General features: G+C 35.1%; 1 protein-coding gene across 1 annotated transcript in view; it reads left to right on the top strand.

Annotated features, from left to right (window-relative positions):
• The window catches only part of Naaladl2 (N-acetylated alpha-linked acidic dipeptidase-like 2), a 902,864-nt gene that overhangs the window by 442,969 nt on the left and 439,823 nt on the right, over positions 1–20,072 (top strand). The window contains exon 4 of the mRNA XM_013016159.1: positions 4,978–5,128. Within this exon, the coding sequence (XP_012871613.1) occupies positions 4,978–5,128 (151 nt within the window). The remainder of the gene's footprint in view (positions 1–4,977; positions 5,129–20,072) is intronic.

Here is a 20,072-nt window from a genome sequence, read left to right on the forward strand (position 1 = left end):
AATGATTTCCACTTCCTGTTTGTGCCCAGAAAACATATTGGTGATAGAATGACTTTTGCTCAGTAAATTTAGGTTATTATAAAAGATAAATTTTTAGACATCCCACTGGTAGAACTTTTGAGAGCAAAGGTCTTGCCTTAGGTAATTTTGTATATCAATGTATGTCAGTGTTTTCCTTTTATAAAAATGGCTTCTGTTATACAGGGAACAGAAATGATCCTGAAGTCTTAAAAACAGTTTTTAAGAAGTAGTTAATTTCTTTCATTTTACTTAACTTTTAGTCTTAGTTTTATTTTAAATATGATATACAGAGGGAGTACAGTTCTATAAATCAGGCAATGAGAACATTTCTTTTTGAACAGTGTTACCCCTTTCCTAATTCTCTCTCGGTTTTTCCCTCATGTCTTGCCCCTGCACACATGTTCTATACTTCCTCAACACAGTGTCTAGTGAGTATCACTAGCACATTTGTTCACCCATTGTTCCACCATTCCTCTGCTCCACCCTTACTCTCTCCCAAATAGATAAAATTTACATATAAGACAAAAAGTACAGAAAACAATAACAGCAACAAAGGTGAAAATACAATTAAAATGAAAAAGTAATGAAAAATCTCATTTATTTTTATGTGTAGCATTTTAGATGATCATATGCACATATCTATTGAGGCTTTGTGATCCTCTCCTAAAAATCTCCTCCTTTGGTCTCACTGTGGTGTTCTACCATCCATTGTGTTTACTTGCAGATTTATAGGCTCTAGTTAGAATAAATGAGGGAAACCAAGCAACCTATGTTTCTGTGGATCTGGTTTACTTCCCTTAACATAATTTTTTTCTAGGACAAAAGCTGTGCGAGTGACTACAAATTGCTAAGCATGTATTCTACCACTTGAGCCATGTCATAAGCCTTGATTTTTCATTTATTCATTCATCTATTGAATTTTACAAATGCTTAGACTAAACTATATGTGATCTATCAACAAAAGGTGGAATTTCTGTAGAACAAAATGTATATGAATATGGTTTCTTCCAACATACCGATTGCACTGCATTCACTCTTCTCTTCATGAACTGAGATGACCAATGCTCATGGGAGGAGATGAACTGAATGATGGAGGCACTGTGACACAGGGACATGAATACAAGCACCTCAATACTGTGAAACTTGGTCTAATAACCAGGAAGAAGATTGTGACTAATGAATAATCACATATAGGTTATGAATGTGTGGTACACAGAGTGCTTCAAGCATATGGATTTTTTATTTCTAGAAATTACCATGTCATATTTGTGGACAATAATTAAAAGGGAGACTGGCACTATAAAAATTGAAAGTATAAATAAGAGAACTACTGTACTAATATATATATATATATATGTTGCAGTATCATATATAAAAGAATATTTTGACCTATCTATTTCACCTATGATAATGTTTCTTAAAAATAGGCATTATGCCAAGATTTAGTTACAAGGATTTTATTGTAGTATAATATAAAATAAATAAAAATTATCTGTACAACTAGCAGAATTAAATAATTTCTGGCCTTGTAGTATTATATTTTTATATCACATATATATGATATTATGATATTATATATGCGATATACTACATATATGATGTAAAATTATTTATTTATAATTTACACATGTATTAAAAATAAAATATCTTTATTAATATAGGTAAGTGTATATTTATTGTTAGTAGAATGTTTCGTGTATTTGTATGTTCATGATAAAGGTCCTCCAACACCTTCACAGTAACTACTACTCTTGGGAGATTGTTCCACGAAATTGAATTCTGGGCCTGAGTGCTGTCCCTCAGCTCTTCAGCTCAAGGCTAGCGTTCTACCACTTGAACTACAGTGCCACTTCCGGTTTGCTGGTGGTTTATTGGAAATAAGAGTTTCACAGACTTTCTTGCCCCTGCTGGCTTTAAACCGCCATCCTCAGATCTCAGCCTCCTGAATAGCTAGGATTACAGGCGTGAGCCACCAGAGCCCATCCACGAAATTGATTTTTTGTGTGTATCATTTTTTGTCTGAGCACATGAATCACTTCAATACCAAGAAAACAATTTTTTAATATTCAAAACAATTTTGCTAGACATGTTTATATTTAACACAATTTTTGCTAGACATGTTTATATTTTTCTTTATATATTCTCCTGTAGTAAGTAGAACTTACAAAATAAAACTTTTCTTTTAAATAATAACTATTTCAGTTTGGATAATAATAGCTCATAACTATATTGCTAACTACTCCAGAGGCTGAAATCGGAGGTTTGTGGTTTAAACCCAAGTCAAGCTGAAAATTCTACAATATTCTTTACTTATCTCCAATTTACTACCACCACCACCAATAAAAGTAACAGAAGTAGAAGTGCAGCTCAAGTGATAGGGAGCTAGCTATAAGTGAAAAGGTCTAGTGAAATGAGAAGCTTTGAATCCTCATTCACACACACACACACACACACACACACACACACACACACACACAGCACGGCACGCTATTACAGCATGTGGACCATTTGATGCCCTTCCTTGGACTTATGGTGGACTTTGGAAGAGTAAATCTTAAATCTGGCCCTCTTTTTCATATTCCTTTTGCTCATTTTCCCTTTCATCATCCCTATTTTCCCCTTAAATTCTTTCTTGTTCTCCATTAGAAAACAGAGAGAATTATTCAATCTAAGTTTTTTGTTAAAGAATTCAAATTGGAGTCATTAGTCAGCTACACCTTATTTAGGTTCTCAATCTTACCTATTAAAATTTTTGTTATAAAATATAAGTTTTACCTTACATCCCAAATTGTAAAGTACAAAACACATTTAAAAGAGCAGAAAGTGCTGTTTTTGTAGGATGTGTGTATTCGGTTTTTAGGTAGTTTTCATTTTCAGTTGTTTCCTTTATGCAGTTAGAGCCGTGATGTATGTAAATTGATATGTTTGTCTATTTGTTTCCAGTAGAAATGGATACTAAGAATTTTCCTCAAGCTCCATTTTCTTTAAGAATAGCTGTGGTGTTAACACCTGTTTCATGTACTTTCTTCTTTACAGTACTCTTTTTTTATGTGTTACGTGTGCCAGCATTGGGGCTTGAACTAGGGTCTGAACACTGTCCATTAGTTTTTCTTTCTCTTTTATTTTCATTCAAGGCTTTGCCATTTGAGCCATAGCTCCACTTGCGCATTATTTTAATAATTAATTGGTGATAAGGGTTTCCACAGAATTTCTTAGTATGGCTTGATTTGAACCTGATCCTCAGAGCTCAGATTCCTGTGTAACCAGGATTACAGGCATGAGCCCCTGGCACCTGGCTACCATTACCCTTCAATGCCTACTCCAAGCCTGTTTAGTCAATGCAGAATGTGCAATGATAGAGAAAATTAGCATGACCCCTACCTTTTGTTGTTGTCATTGTTGTTGGTCGTGAGGCTTGAACTCTGGGCTTGAGCACTGCCCCTCAGCTCTTCATCTCAAGGCGAGTGCTCTACCACTTGAGCCCCTGGTTTCCTAGTGGTTTATTGGAGATAAGAGTTTCACGGACTTTCCTGCCTGGGCTGGCTTTGAACCGCGATCCTCAGATCCCAGCCTGGGGAGTAGCTAGGATTACAGGCATGAGTTATGGGCGCCAGGCGACCCTTACCTTCTTTGATGGTCCATCCAAGGCCACAAGGACCCCTGTTTCTTACGTATTGCAAAACTCACTAAACAATATAAGCAATAATTAGGAAGTAAGATATAGGTGGTAAGTAAAGCCACACTATCAGCAGTAGCTGTCTTTATTAAACCTTTCATCTTACTCTTATTTAATATCATCTAATTTATTTTACTCTCTCATGGGAAGCAAATAAAATCAGCAAATCGTGATTATTGTTCCTCATATCAGGTGATTCATGCTGAGATGCTTTCCAAAAATAATAAGAGTTTACTGAGCTAGAACAGGGAATACATAAGAAGGTTAAGTTCATCTGTCCTGTTACTTATTGCACACTTATTTAAAACAGAGTGGGGACAGTGCCCAAGCCCAGAGTTCAAACCCCACAACCGACAAAAAAAAAAAACAAAAAAGATAAAAAACAGAGTGAAGTGGTGTCTTTATATTAAAAATGCCTTCTCAGAGGTAAGCTGGGCTATTTCTAATTTCTTGTGTGTGTGTGTGTGTGTGTGTCAGTTGTGGAGCTTGAACTTTGGGACTGGGTGCTATCTCTGAGCTCTTCAGTTCAAGCCATAGCTCCCACTTCTGGCTTTCTCTGTGTATGTGGTGCTGAGGAATCAAACCCAGGGCCTCATGCATGAGAGGCAAGCACTCTACCACTGAGCCACCTTCCCAGCACTATTTCTAAATGTTTAAGGACAAGATAGATAGAAGCTGATCCCTAGGCTCCTCCTGGGGTTATGAGACAATCCCTTACTAACCTGGCTGTCAGGTCTGGCAGAGCATCCATGGTAGAGAATATGATGACTGATATGCTAGGACATCTGGAAGGTTCAGAACATTGACTGTTTGCCAAACAATGGGAAATGGTTTCTTCATTTTAGTAACTAGCTTGACAGGAAATTCCCTGGAGGAAATGTATCACAATGCTACTGTGATTCCTGCTTTAGGGAAAGGCAGGGAGATGATCAGAACCACTGTTTTTACTTTAGGGCCTTGCATATTTTTGATGCTCTCTTAATTTCATGGAAGTAGAAAGTCTAAATCTACTTGGACAATTACAAAAGAAATGATGAGAAATTCCATGAGTGATATTTCACATAAACAATGTGAGAATGCTGACTAAATATTACACATATCATAGAACCTACAGGAGGGAAGGGCAGAGATAAGTAATAAAAAAATCTTTGCATGGGATAATTGTCTTCTTAATAACAATAATAAACAAGAATCATCCTATTTAAACCACATTTGTGAGTGGTAATACCTGAACTTGCAATGTATATGATAATAGTTTTAATAGTTTATTTCCCTTTTAGATTTCCTTGTTGGAAAAGGCTGGATTTGGAGGTGTTCTTCTATATATTGATCCTTGTGATTTACCAAAGACTGAAAATCTTAACCATGACACTTTCATGGTGACCCTGAACCCTGGAGGAGACCCTTCCACACCTGGTTACCCGAGCATCGGTGAGTTTGTTCGTGGACTTTTGGGGCTGTGATTCGTAAGTTGATGCTAGCTACATTAACCAAGAAATAACAAAATCAAAATTTGCACAACTCCACATTTTTAAAGAGACAGCAAATATCTTATTGCACACATGAACAAATACATACATGTGAAATGTCGAAAGTGCCTTAAATCAGCTGTAATAACTCTATGACAGTCTATGTCAGCCATTTCTAAGGCTAGGGAAGCTGTCAAAGGAGATGCTAGAGAAGTCTCCCCCAAGAGAAGGAGCCTTATTGGTTCCTCCTGTTTCTAGCAGCATCCGACCACAATCTTAGTATCACATATCCTTTTGCTCAGTAAGCTGTTTTGTTTCATGGTAGTTGGGATTCTGAGCCAAGAAATTTATTAAGAGTAAATATTGTCAACTAGACAACTTACCAAAATAGGTAGATATAGTCTACTTTGGGCAACTTGATACAGACAGCTGCCAAGTGTAGCCTACTGAATCAGAGTAATTATAGCACATTACAATAAGATTAATGAATCAGAAGCTAGACTACTATTTACAGTGATATCTAGAAATTGTATGTAGACAACTAATAATCTTTAGTTCAAAATTTGAAAGACAGTTAAAGAGCCCACAAAGTACAGTGAGTTCCTAAAAATAAATGCTTGTGTGGAATATAATAGACAAAGCAGTAAACCACAAACTGTAAGTAATTACATTAAAAAACCTTCTTAATCTGATTCAATGTACTATCCCCTTGGAGAAAGTTACTAATTGATTGGTAATGCTAGTACAAATAGAGAAAAGACAGCTGGATTTAAGAAAGCTTAATAACATCTTTTATAATATTTGGGGGAAAGAAGGAAAAACACTCACAGAACATATGGACAATTTTATTTTGACAAGTTTAATTACTAATTAAATTGTCATGGTCAATATGTATCACCCTGGATAAAACGTGTAAAGAGGCAAGCTGGGAAGGTGGCTCAGTGGTAAAGTACTTGCCTTGTATGCATGAGGCTCTGGGTTCGATTCCACCATATAAGCAGAAAAGGCCAGAAGTGGTGCTGCGGCTCAAGTGGTAGAGCCCTAGCCTTGAGCTGAAAAGCTGAGGGACAGTTCCTAGGCCCAGAGTTCAGGCCCCCGACTGACAAAAAATAAAAGTATAAAGAGGACTGGGAAGGTAGCTCAGTGGTAGAGCGCTTGCCTTGCATGCATAAGGCCCTAAGTTGGATTCCTCAGCACCACATAAGCAGAAAAAGCTAGAAGTGGTGCTGTGGCTCAAGTGGTAGAGTGCTAGCCTTAAGCTGAAGAGCTGATGGACAGTGCCCAGGCCCAGAGTTCAGGCCCCACGACTGACAAAAAAAAAAAAAAAGAAAAGAAAAAGAAAAAGTGTAAAGGGCATTTTCCTCAGCTGAATTAAATGTACAGGGTATTTGTCAGTGACACAGTCATTGGACAGAAACTCAATGGTGCAGAGAGCTGCTCCAAAATCATTCTCTTGGCCACAGAATCCCAACTACCATGAAACAAAACAGCTCACTGAGCAAAAGGATATGTGATACTAAGATTGTGGTCGGATGCTGCCAGAAACAGTCATAGTCAACAAAATTTTAGCAAAGTCTTAAGGACTCTTAAGATGATTTTTTTTTCTTTTTATTTTAAAATTCACAAATGTGGTATATATAGACTCTTGGTACCTATCTTCCATTCTCCTGTAATAAGAATGTTAAAATCATCAAATTCACACAATCAATGTAATAAAAGATTTACAGATTTTATTCAAAGCTCCCCAGTTTGCTACTAGTCTTTCCGAACCTCTGCTGAAGCTTCATTCCTCTCTTCCCCTTTCCCCTCCTTTTCCCTTCCCTCCTCTTCTCTCTTCCCCATTTATTCTTCCTTCCACACATCTCACATCTGAATGCTAGCATGTTTTGTAGAAGGTCCCTCAATTGAGCATGTCTGGAACTTTCTAATGAATAGAGTCAGGAGCAGTAGGAGAAATCTTATAATCTACTGATAGGATATCAATAGGTCCACAGTTTTGCGTGTCTCAATTCTCTTCTATAGATCTCACATGAAAACTTACATTAAAAATATAATGTTGATGGAGTGAAAACTTCCTACTTACATATGTAGTTTTATATAGTAGAAAGAAAAGGCAAAACTAAAATTCATTCTATTTTTTGGCCTAGAATAGAAGAAGTACTGACTAACTATCATGATTTATATTGCTGGCTTTGATTCATTCAAATATTCTCAATATTCTCTGAAATATTCTCAATATCTTTATATCTTATGGTTTTATTAATCTTTAAAAAATATAATACAATACTTCATAGATTTTTTGGGGGGCCGATTGTGGGGCCTGAACTCCAAGCCTGGGCACTGTCCCTCAGCTCTTCAGCTCAAGGCTAGTGCTCTGCCACTTGAGCCACAGCGCCACTTCCAGCTTTTTTCTTTTTATTTATGTGGTGCTGAGGAATTGAACCCAGGGCCTCGTGCATGCAAGGCAAGTGCTCTACCACTGAGCCACCTTCCCAGACCTACTTCATAGATCTTTTACCTTAGAGGTAGGAATAAACAAGAATGAACAGTGTGGATTATGAATTAAAATAAATAATGATTTCTTTAACATCAACCAATTAACTGACTTCATATACTCCAATACTGTCAGTTAAATTATTAGATGAACTTAATTTAAAACTATTTTGTTTTACAATATTAAGAACTCTATTTCTGTAATTAATTTTAGAGAAACAAAGTTCTAATGAAGATGATTAGAACAAATAAAACTCCCAAGGGTTATTTTTAAACCGGATCATTTGGTTTTCACTATAAACAAAGTAAATCAAATGGTGTAATGCCTAGTCTATTTGATCCACTTAGATTGTTCAGCCTATTAAAATACTAGCATTTTTGTTTTCTCTGTACATTATCTTACATTTCACACTACCATTTACTATTTTCTATGTAAAAGATGCACCCATTAAATATTTGCACCATAAAGGACAAATGGATACTTCCTGTATCCCCATGTTTACTTAGCTAAGAATGCCTCATCACTTCAAAGAGTTATTTATTTATTTTTTTTATTGTGAAAATACCATTCAGAGAGGTTACAATTACATGAGCAAGGAAATGAGTACATTTCTTATCAAGCATTGTTGCCTCCTCCTTTGTTTCCCCTTACCATCCCTTCCTATCTCTCCCCCCACAATGTTGTAAAGTTCGTTTTTTGACATAACGACTTGTACATCTCATTATTGCAATGGGTCACCTGTATCCTGTTTGAACAATTTGTTTTTTCCCTTCCCCTCCACAAATTATACAAACATCAAATACAATGAAAGCATACCGTGGGAGATGGACATACAAAACAACAAAGAAATCATCTTATAAATATGTTAGAAATAATCACAAGAAAGAAAAAAAACTTTTTAATACTTACCTTAGGGTTCATTTCACCTAACATCAACTTATCTGACCTTTTCTGCTTGTCTCAGACATGTACTAGTTATTGCAAATAAGGGAAACTATGGGACCTATGTTTCTTTGGGCCTGGCTTACTTCACTTAATATAATTTTTTCCAAGTTTTTTCATTTCCTAACAAATGGGGCAATGCCATTCTTTCTGATGGAGGCATAGAATTCCATTGTGTTTATATACCACTTCACAGAGTTTTGAGTCCAATTACTCACTGACCTTAATAAACCTTAGATTATCAAGACTGACTTTTCTCATGATACAAAAGTTTCAAGCTAAAACTTGGAAATAAATCGCTTCAAACATTGTGTGCATGCTGTCACTGTTTAAGCTCAAAATGTGTCTTATGGAATATTTATTCAGTATCAGTATCAGTTGTTTATTGCTAGAGAGCATAACCAAATATTTCTATATATTCAAGGTGCATGGTACTCATAAGTTGGCATTCTTAATTGAAATTCCTTTGTATAACTATTTAGAGATAATAAAAATTAAATAAATTGCATAAAAGAGAATATCAGTGTTCATTTCCACACAATATAATGCAAGTGGATGGTGCTATTTAAAGGAAACTCCACATAATATCCCATCTTGTTACATACCTTTATAATTATTTGTTAGTATGGAAGTAGAGCAGAGAGTAAATAGTGGCAAAATCACACATCTTCTCATAATTCAGAAAAGAATGCCTTGAGATATTCTGTAAAGCTTTATTATATGTAAAGCTTTATTATCATTAAGTAGTTGGAGTCAAATCAACGTTTCAGCTCTGGGTACAATGAATTGTGACAATACCACCATTTCCCTCCTTTACCCATATCTTCACCCCACCCAAGTTTCTTGATTCCATTCAGATATGTACATTAAATAATATGAAATTCTTTTAACTAAAACAATCTTTTATGTTCATCAGACACATTAATGTATTTTCTTAATCCCTTGATACTTCCCAAATATACAAAAAAAAATCCTGCCGTAGCTGTACACTGGTGGCTCATGCCTGTAATCCTAGCTACTCAGGAGATTGAGCTCTGAGGATCGCAGTTGGAAGCCAACTGCCACTAACCACTACAAAATTGGAAGTGGAGCCTTGATTTAAAGTGGTAGAGTGCTAGTGTTGAGCATGAAAAAAACCTCAAGGACAGTGCCCAGCCCCTGAGTTCAAGCCCAGTAACTGACAAAAACCATCTTATTGTAACTATGTAGAGCAAGAAGGAACCACACAACTTGGTAGTGAATCAAGTTTTGCACTGTGTGAGAGGGGGATGATTCAAAATAGGCTGCAAGAGACAGAGTAACAAGAAGAAAAAGTGGTTACAACCTCATGCAGAATATACAGAGGTGGGTGGAAATCCCTGCAGAGTATGTCAAAGGTGGCAGGTGTCAATAAAGAAAAGTATTTGTTTGTAAATGACAATGTGGAAAACAATGGGCTTAGCCTTTCATGGTCTGCCAATTGTGAGTAGATGTTTTGATTTAGTAAACTTTGTTGTAGAGAATCCCTCCTGTGCTTTCCAGATTCTAAGTCTGATGGACTGTGAGGGAGATGGGAGGCACACAGCTTTGATGATCACCTTTGTGAGGATGTCTTCAGTTTCTTTTGCTGTTTCAATTATACTAATGTATGTTTCAACATTGCATATACATGCATACAAACCTGTGTGTATATATGTGTATGTGTTTTAAGTGTTTCTATAGCAAAAGTATATCCTCAAACTTAAAGCAGATAAACACTGAATAGCTTAGCCAGACACTCAAATAAATGGTGTGTGAATTACAGTAAAACCATAACTATAACACCTTCAGTAACTTCTAGAAGGAGTTGTATATTCTCTAAAATCATTCGTTAGCTACATATGTTAAAACCACAAAGAAAGCTAGAGAGTTGTGGTATAAATATAAAAATAAGAGAATGAGAAAGAGAAATGAGAACTATCTTTAATGAATAGTCTTTTTGGTAGGGCTAAAATATGTAATAGAAAACCATTCTTCATTTATTTTACAAATTTTATGCTGGTTATAGTATTTGTTATATGATTTAATTATAGAGTTATATGAGTTATATTTATTATATATTATATATTTATTAAATATTATATATTTATATTTATTGTTATATGAGTTAATTTTAGTGCGACCAGCAAGTAACTGCCTGGCAAATAAATCAAAATCAAAGCTATTTCTTTCAATTTGATTTGGTGTTGAAATGTCCTTATACTTTATTTACTGAAATCCATATAGATTTGAAGCTTTGTGTCTATGAACCATTCTGTGCTCTTACGAATCTTTTTTATCCTTTGGTTGAAATTCTGCAGAAGAATGACTTCTCAGTGGTTTTACTCTAGTGAAGTGTATCAAACAACACAGTTTATTTAATATTCCCAGTGTTACAATTCAGTGGATCTGTGTGTTGTTTATCTACTTCTCGTTCCATATTACCCCTGCCAACCAAAACCATTCAAAGAATAAAGAGCATCACTGTAATTTGTGACAAGTCTTCACCAGGTGTTCCTGGTCCAGTTACCAGGACAAATGTCTAAAGACTGACTTGAGTTGGTACTAAATCAACTGAGACAATGTTGAACTATGCCCTGACTAGAACAGCAGAAAATATAAATATGTGTCTAGTTGTCAAAGCAATGTGTTAGATATTCACAGCATGAAATGCCTTGACACTTGGTTGGGAAAAATAAAATGTGCCTGCATTCTTTCCATTTCACTCTTTCTGACTTGTGTTTCTTGGCATGTGTTCTAAAACCTTAGATGTGCATGAAATATATATTTCCACTTGACTCTTAGAAACCTTAAAGAGGATTATTAAGCACCAAAAATTTCATAAATTCAAGTATCAAGTATGAAAAATATGAGTTATGTAAGTTCAAAGCCAGTTTTGTTAAAACATCTTCCTCTGCAAGAAAACTTCCTGTTGATCATTGAAATATCTAAGATTATAGCCTATGGAGAACAATTTTGAGTGGTTATTGTTCTTAAGAGATCAGTGTGTTCCCTAATACATTCGTCATTCAAAATATTCTTTATTGTTGTGCTGGGAAATCTTTAAACAAGTGGTCAATAATAGAGATTTTACTCAGTTGAAGAATCAGATTTCTACATAAATATGTAGTGAATTCTGAGAATAATAAAAATCATCTGCTTAAAAATATTTACCAATGAATCCTGAGTTGTCTAACTTGTGGACTAGACATTCTACTAATATGATTTTGTCTATATCATACAAGTTAAATAAGGGAGGTAAGAAAATAACGGAGACAATGTGATCTGATATCAAATCAACAATTTAAATTAATGCTGAAGAAGTTAAGATTTAGTTTTACATTCAGTATATGCTGGGGGGCAGCATTCAAGGAAAAATATACAATACAGATAGAAAAATCTAAACCTATAAACTGTACGAATTATAGCATCAAAAATTTGATTGAACTATTTGTAGTTACCATAATCTGAGAGCACGTCTATCACAAACAGTAGCCACACTTTATAAAGTGAATAAATAGAACAATTAACTAATTAAAAAGATAAGGAACAATATTAACAAAAAGTGAGTTTGTTCATCTATGAAATTTTGTAGGATATTTTGTTGGAATAAATTTAAAATCTGTCATTTCTCTAGTTATTGTTTGAAAATGCAGTTATCTTTCTCAAAGACTCATAATGTTCTTTAATAATGTTCTTTAATAATAATAACAATTCATGGATCTGGGTAATAAATGAGGTAATATCCATAAAATAATCTAAAGGATAGGAATAGACTTGAGGAATGAAAAAGTCTGTCGATCAACATTTTTCATCTTTCCACTCAATTTTCCTGTGTCCAAATCTACAATATTCAGGGCTTGTTATCTGTAACATGGGATTTTTCTCTTGATAAGCTTAAAAATCCTACAGAAAATATTACAGGCATGACTAATATGCAGGTATAAAATGACAAAATTCCATATGTTATTTTTATATTCACTAATCAAATGGTAAAAACAACATAAAGACAATAGCAATTCCCTTTTTAAGTCCTCAAGTTAGTAGCAACCCGTATTATTGCATTTCATTAACAATCAGGTCTTCTGAATTTTTTCCAAAAATTTGCATAAAATCATTTCAGTTTGTATAACTAGAACAATGCTAAACCATAGTATTATTTGTATTGACCATTCAATATAATGTATGTACTGTGTTTTATTTAAGACACATGCAATATATAAATATATAATACATAAATAATATATGTAACATAATTAGATAAGTATATATTATATGTACATTATATTATCATATGTATGTGTGTATGTATATGTAGAGAAACAGACACAGAGAGAAGAGTCAGAAAAGGATGTAGACTGGATCTCCTTGTATTTCTCAACAATACTGGTAGAAATAAGCATTTTTTAGTTTAATTTTTGCAATTTTGAATTTTTCATATATTTTTATTGTAATGTTCCCATGCAGAGCAGTTATAGTTACATGAATAAGGTAATGAGTATATTTCCTATTAAGCATTGTTACCCCATCCTTTGTTTTTCCCTACCATCCCTTCCCTCCCTACCTCCCCAACACCTTCTTCACTCCCCTAAATTGTAAAGGTCATTTTCAACATAGTGTCTTGTACATCTCATTGTTACAATGGGTCGACCTGTATTCTTGGTGCAGCGTTTTGTTATTTCCCTTTCCCTCCTCAAATTAGAAAGATGTATATACAAGGTACAAGGCACCAGAATCAAATCCAGTGACAACAGGGGTTATACCATGGGGTAAGAACATATGAAAGAAACAAAAAAAAATCACATAGTACATTATAAGTACATTTAAAATGACAACAAGAAAGATAAACACCTCTTGTGTCCCTATCATAGGGTTCATTTCACTTAGCATAATCTCATGGGGTCATATGTGCATAGCTTTTGAGCTTTTCTGCTTGTTTGGTAAGATTTTCCTAGACATATAATAGTTATTACAAATGAGGAAAACCATGGAACCTATATTTCTTTGGGACTGGCTTATTATACTTAATGTAAGTTTTCCAAGTCTTTCCATTTCCTAACAAATGGGATCATATTATCCTTTCTGATGGAGGCATAGAATTCACACACACACACACACACACACACACACATAATTCACACATACACACACACACATATCACATTTTCTTGATCCATTCATCTATTGAGGAGCATTTGAGTTTGTTCTATATCTTAGCTATAGTGAATAATGCTGTGATAAACATAGTTATGCTAGAAGCTTTAGTATGGCCTAGTTTGTGATCCTTTGAGTAAATGGCTAAAAGTGGGATTATTGGGTCATAGGAGAGCTCTATGTTGAGTCTTTTGAGGAACTTCCATATTGTTGTCCAAAGTGGTTGAACAACTTTACTTTCCCACCAACAAGGAAGCAGGGTTCCCTTTTGGTCACATCCCTTCCAGCATCTGTTGTTATTAGAGTTCTTGGTTATAGCCATTTTAACTGGGGTGAGGTGGAATCCCAATGTTATTTTGATCTGCATTTCTTTTATGGCCAGAGAAGTTGAACAGTTCTTATGTGTCTATTGACCATTTTTATTTCCTCTTCAGAGAAGTCTTTAGTCCACATATTAACCAGGCGGTTGTTTCTTTGTGGCTTTGTTGTTGGGGGATTTGATTTTTTGAGTTCTAAGTATATCTTTGATATGAGACCCTTGTCTGTTTTATGGCTAGTGAAGATCTTCTCCCAATCTATGGCTTTCTATTGATCTTGCTATGTCCTTTGCCATGCAGAAGCTTTACAGTAGAAGCTTTGCAGTTTCATGCAATACCATTTGTCCAACCTTTCTTTGATTTGTTATGTTTCTGAGTTTTTATTAAGAAAATTTTGGCCTGTGCCAAGGAGACCTAGGGTTTCTCCTATTCCTTTCTGTAATATTTTCAGGGTGTCTGCTTTGATTCTGAGGTCTTTGATCCATTCAGAGTTGATTCTGGTGCAGGGTGTTATATAAGGATCTAGCTTTAGTTTTCTACAGGTGTTTAACCAAGTTTGCCAGCACCATTTACTGAAGATGCTGTCTTTCTTCCATTCTATTTTTTAGTTCCCTTATCGATTAGGTGGCTATAGGTTTGTGGATTAATTTCTGAATCTTCAGTTCTATTGCATTGGTCCTGAGGTCTGTTCTTGTGCCAGTGCGAAGCTGTTTTGATTACTATGGCTTTGTACTAGAATTTGAAATTTGTTATTGGTATTCCTTCCTGTTCTTTCTAAGGATTGTTTTTGCTATTTGGGATCTTTTATTATTCCTTATAAATTTTTGGGTTGCTTCTTCTATTTCCTTGAAGAATGAGGTTGGAATAATGATAGGTATCACATTGAATTTGTAGATAGCCTTGGGAAGTATTGCCATTTTCACAATGTTGATCCTTCCAATCCAGGAGCATGGGAGGTTTTTCCACTTCCTAAGTTCTACTTTAATTTCTTTTTTCAGGATTTTAAAGTTTTTTTTATAGAGGTCCTTCACTCATTTAGTTAAGTTAACTCCTAGGTATTTTAATTTTTGTGGGGCTATTACAAAGACTTGCTTTTCTGATTTCATCCTTGCTCTTCTAGTTATTAACATAAAGAAAAGCCATTGATTTTTGAAGGTTAATTTTGTACCTTGTTACTTTGCCAAAATTTTGTATCTGCTCGATAAGTTGGGAGTGGAGTCAATGGGATTCTTTCAATGCACGTTTATGTCATCTGCAAAGAGGGAGACTTTTACATCTTTCCCTATTTGGACCCCTTTATTTGAAATTTTGATGTAAGTGTGAAGACAAATTGCAAGAGTAGTGCAAAGCTTTCTCACACCATTTACCCAGATTCATCAGTTGTTTGTGTTTGCTCCATCAGCATTACAATTTGTCCTCTCAGAAGGTGGCTCAGTTGTAGAGTGCTTGCTTTGCATGCATGAAGGCCCTGGTTTCAATTCCTCAGCATCACATAGGCAGAAAAAGTTGGAAATGGTGCTATGGCTCAAGTAGTAGGGTGTTAGCCTTGAGCTGAAGAGCTGAGGGACAGTGCCCAGGACCAGAGTTCAGGTCACACAACTGACAAAAAAAAAAAAGATAGAAAGAAAAAAGACTATATATGCTGAGGTGAGCTCATGGATCAAAAGGGAGTGCAACCATGAGATCCTGAGTTCAAACCTGAGTAAATTTGTTAACTGTATACAAAATATTCAAGTACCATTTAATGTACATGTGTATGCATTGTTTGACACTTAGTGGTAGCTATCTTCCCTCTTTCTTTCTGAAAATTTCAGTCTGTAATCTGTAAGGACAGATAGAGTCACAGATAATGTTACAATAAAGCCATAGGTGTCAGAAAACTTAATGCTAATACAAAAATAGGTTTTCGTCATGGTGTACAAATTTCATTAGTTGTAAAAGTGAATTTTACAGGTGCTTTTACTCCCAATCCAGATGCATTCTGTGAGCACAGCTGTTATGGTATCTTGATATTCTGTAATATGAATCAGTTCCCTGATCCAGAATTGGGTTTTATGACTTGACATTTTTTTAAGAGTACGTGTCATTTCCTTGGTGAAATATCTCCCAATTCAGGTTTATTTGGTGCTTCTTTCTAATTAATTCAGATTACATATTTTTCTTTAGCAGAAACATTTCATAGTTACATTTTTTTCTTCTCAAGTCATTGTGTCAGGAGATGTCAGTCCTGACACTGCTAATATTTAGTTATTTAACATGACATGTGACAGGTTTCAACAATAGTTTATTTCCTCTCCATTTCATAAATAATATGTGAAGCTATATCTTGAGACTGTATAGGTATTCTATTTTTCCAAACGTTACCCACTAGTTTTAGCAATCATTAATGATTCTTGCCTAAGTCATTTTCTAAACCCAGTACTTTTTGAATATTATTGGAGATCATCGTACTGTAAGTAAAAGATTTACTTCCTCTGTTTGTGCACTTATCTTTGTTCTGTTTTATATCAAGAATAATTTATTACTTTAAATATTACTAATTCTTTTCATTTGTAAATAGAAAGAATTAGCAATATTTCAATTGGGAAAGTTATTTAGAAATAAATATATAACTAATGAGTCTATCGACCAGTGCTGAACTATCATTGTTTAAGTCCTTTCAGTTGAGAAAGCTAGGGAAGAGGTCTGGGAAATAGATGCTGGAAGACAGAAAGCTGTAAAACTAAGCATTAGTGGGTCACATTTGCAATAATAGTAACTACTCAGGAGGCCGAGACATAGGAGTCACAGTTCAAAGTTAGCCTAAGAAGAGAAATCACTGATGTTCTTATTTCCAAGTAACCAGAAACTTGCTGGGAGTGGAGGTATGGCTTATGTAGTATAGTGCCAGGTTGAGCCAAAAACACAATCAAGAGTGCAATGCCCCAGAATTGCATAGGTAGTACAAATACAGTGCTCTGTATATATACACAGATACTGATAGTTTCAGTTCCAACCAAAGATGTGTAAAGTTGATAAGTCTTCCTTTTCCCCTAATTATATGTATCTCATTGTTTCCTTTTTAAATAAAATAATACATCTATATTTTCTATTGTGACCATTTAATTTATATAAACTGTCACACATGATAAATTGTCATCTCTAAATTTTTCCGTACTTCATATTCTAATGAGACACAAGTTTTGTTTTGTTTTGTTTTTTTAGAAAGTAAACTTGGCTGACATTTCCAGGTGCAAGTAGTGAGAGTGGATTTGGTTTATAGGACTTCTATTGGACCTTAACATTTGCAGGAAACAGAGGACATAGCTCTCTGTTAGGAACATACCTTGCTCGATGAGGAAGAAGAAAAGTGATCCAAACACAAGTGAATTTGTGATCTAACAGATAGGACCATTAGTGGGCCAAATGCCCAGTCCTTTTTATTAATACTTTTTTGTTGTTGTTGGTTGTGGGGGCTGAACTCTGGGCCTAGGCACTGTCCCTCAGCTCTTCAGCTCAAGGCTAGAGCTCTACCACTTGAGCCACAGCGCCACTTCCAGCTATTTTCTGCTTATGTGGTGCTGAGGAATCGAACCCAGGGCTTCATGCATCCAAGGCAAGCACTCTATTACTGAGCCACCTTCCCAGCCCATTATTAATACTTTTATATGTCACTGGAATGGAATTTGAACTCAACTCCTCTCAATGGCAAGGAGGTTGTCATTCTACTGAAGGAGTTACACTTCTATAATCTCTTTTGTTTGTTATTGTTAGTTATATTTTGGTCTTGGAGTCTAGTGGTTTTTATGCCTAGACTGATATTGAACCATGATCTTCCAGATTGAAAGCTTCTTAGTGGCTAAGGTTACATACATGAGCCAATATTCCTCCCATTATAAGGCCAAGTCTTCTTTTATTTTTTTAATTGTAGGGCTTGAGCTCAAGGCCTGGGCACTCTCACTGAGCTTTTTCATTCAAGGCTAGCAGTCACTGAGCTACAGAACCACGTTCAGGTTTTCTAGGGGTTAATTAGAGATGACCATTTCATGGAATTTCCTTCTCAGGATGGCTTTGAATTTCCATCCTTAGATCTCAGCCTCTTGAATAACTTGAGTTACAGGCATGAGCCACATGCCACCATCATGGCCAAGTCTTGTTGTCCCTTTTGCAACTTGGCATTGAAGATAAGCATCTCCAAGCATGACATCATAATGAGTGACATAATTTTCTATACTTAAAACCAGCACTGAAAAATTTAAAATCCGGAGGATCTCTGCCACTAAACATCACAGAAACCATGGCAAGCTCCCTAGTCAGATGAAACATCACCTGATAGCATCTGAAGAGGACACTACTATGTTGACCACAGAAACATTAACTCCATCTCTGATTATGTGTTAGAAAGGCAAGACAGACTGGTGTTGGGCAGTATGATAGCAGTATTATAGCCACAAGCAATGTGTTGATCTGAATTTAAATTAATTAAAACCAAGTAAAATTTAAAATCCAATCTTCTAGCTAAATTCCAAAAGCTTAGATACCAATGTCACTTCTACTGAGGATTCTTTTCATGAAGAGACATTTTATTGGAGTGAAAAGCAGGTGGAAGTAGACCTCTAAAATTGTGACTTTATGTAGAATGTGATGGTTATCTATGTTTTATATTTCTGTAAGGCCATTTTTGTACACAATCTTCATAACCCAGGGCTGTTGTGTGTGTTTATTTTTTTACCACTTGTATTATGTGAAAACTGAATTTACAAAGCAGATTCTAAGAGCCACATGTTAAGTATGCTTCATGAATTCATGGTTTAGTGTTGAACCAACACATAGTTGAGTGTTCCTAAAGTAAACATTTTCCAATTCCAGAATTCTCTGAAGAGGTATTGAATTTTAAGTATGTGAAAATAAATCTCGTAATGCTACTTTAAAGTGTTATTACATTTGCTTCAAACTGCTGGCATTGTAAATTTTAGTCCTATACAATTTTATTTGAGAGATATTTCCTAGATGAGAAAATAAAAATGTGGTCTACTTTTGTTTTGACTCTCAACAGCCATTCAGTCCTAAATTTCTCAGAGACAGTTGAAAAATTAAAACTTTGGAATAATAAATTTTGAAGGAAAATCATCTAAGCCTTAGGCTTCTGATATATATGATCATATATTAATTTTGCAATAAATTATTAGGTTTTTGCATGTGAAATTAGCTCTGTCTGCAGGCAACTGTAACACATGAACTGCCCTTTTCCAGACACCCAAGGAAGAAGAACTAAGGTCATCTTCACATTCACAAACATAGCAGTTTATACACATGTCCACACCCTGTGTGATGATTGCACACCTATTCCCTTCTGTTAGATATATGAGAGCTGGAACCTTTTCTTCTTTCTCCCTCCCGTGCTCTGCAATTCCCTGGAACCTGTGACTTAATAATATTACCAAGTGTATGTTCATTAAAAATTCTAAGAAAGATGAAAGCCAAAGTGGGTTATACAAATTTATTTTCAATGGAAATTTTAGACTTTTTATGGCTGTGGTTAGTTTTGTATACAATGAATTTTGTATATATTCTGAAAGATCTCTCAAATATATTTGACCATGGAATTAATTTTTTAGATAAGTCATTGAATGGATTATTATTCTGTAATTATACCCTGGGTTTGCTGCCCTGTTCCAGCTACAAATTCTGCAGTTTTATGTCTGTACAAAAAAATGTACATTCTTCACCTAAGATTGTACATTTTGTAGTATGTTATGTAAGATGTTATGTTAAAAGCAGTGTGGAAAGTAGGAATGGTGGCATAGTGATAGCAAAACTGACAACTCCTGGAGACACTCTTTATGAGACAGCAGGAAGCAAAAGAGTCCAAATCAAACCAAAATCAACAAGCAAACAAAAGGCAGATCCAAGTGATTATTAAAAATTAAAGTTGCAATTTAGATTTGTAATTGAATTTGGGGCATAATGTAAAGTCTGGAAAAGCTGTGTATTTGAACTAATCTTTTACTCAGCATGCTCTG

Source organism: Dipodomys ordii, unplaced genomic scaffold, assembly GCF_000151885.1.
Source record: "Dipodomys ordii isolate 6190 unplaced genomic scaffold, Dord_2.0 Scaffold30, whole genome shotgun sequence".
Lineage (NCBI taxonomy): Eukaryota > Metazoa > Chordata > Mammalia > Rodentia > Heteromyidae > Dipodomys > Dipodomys ordii.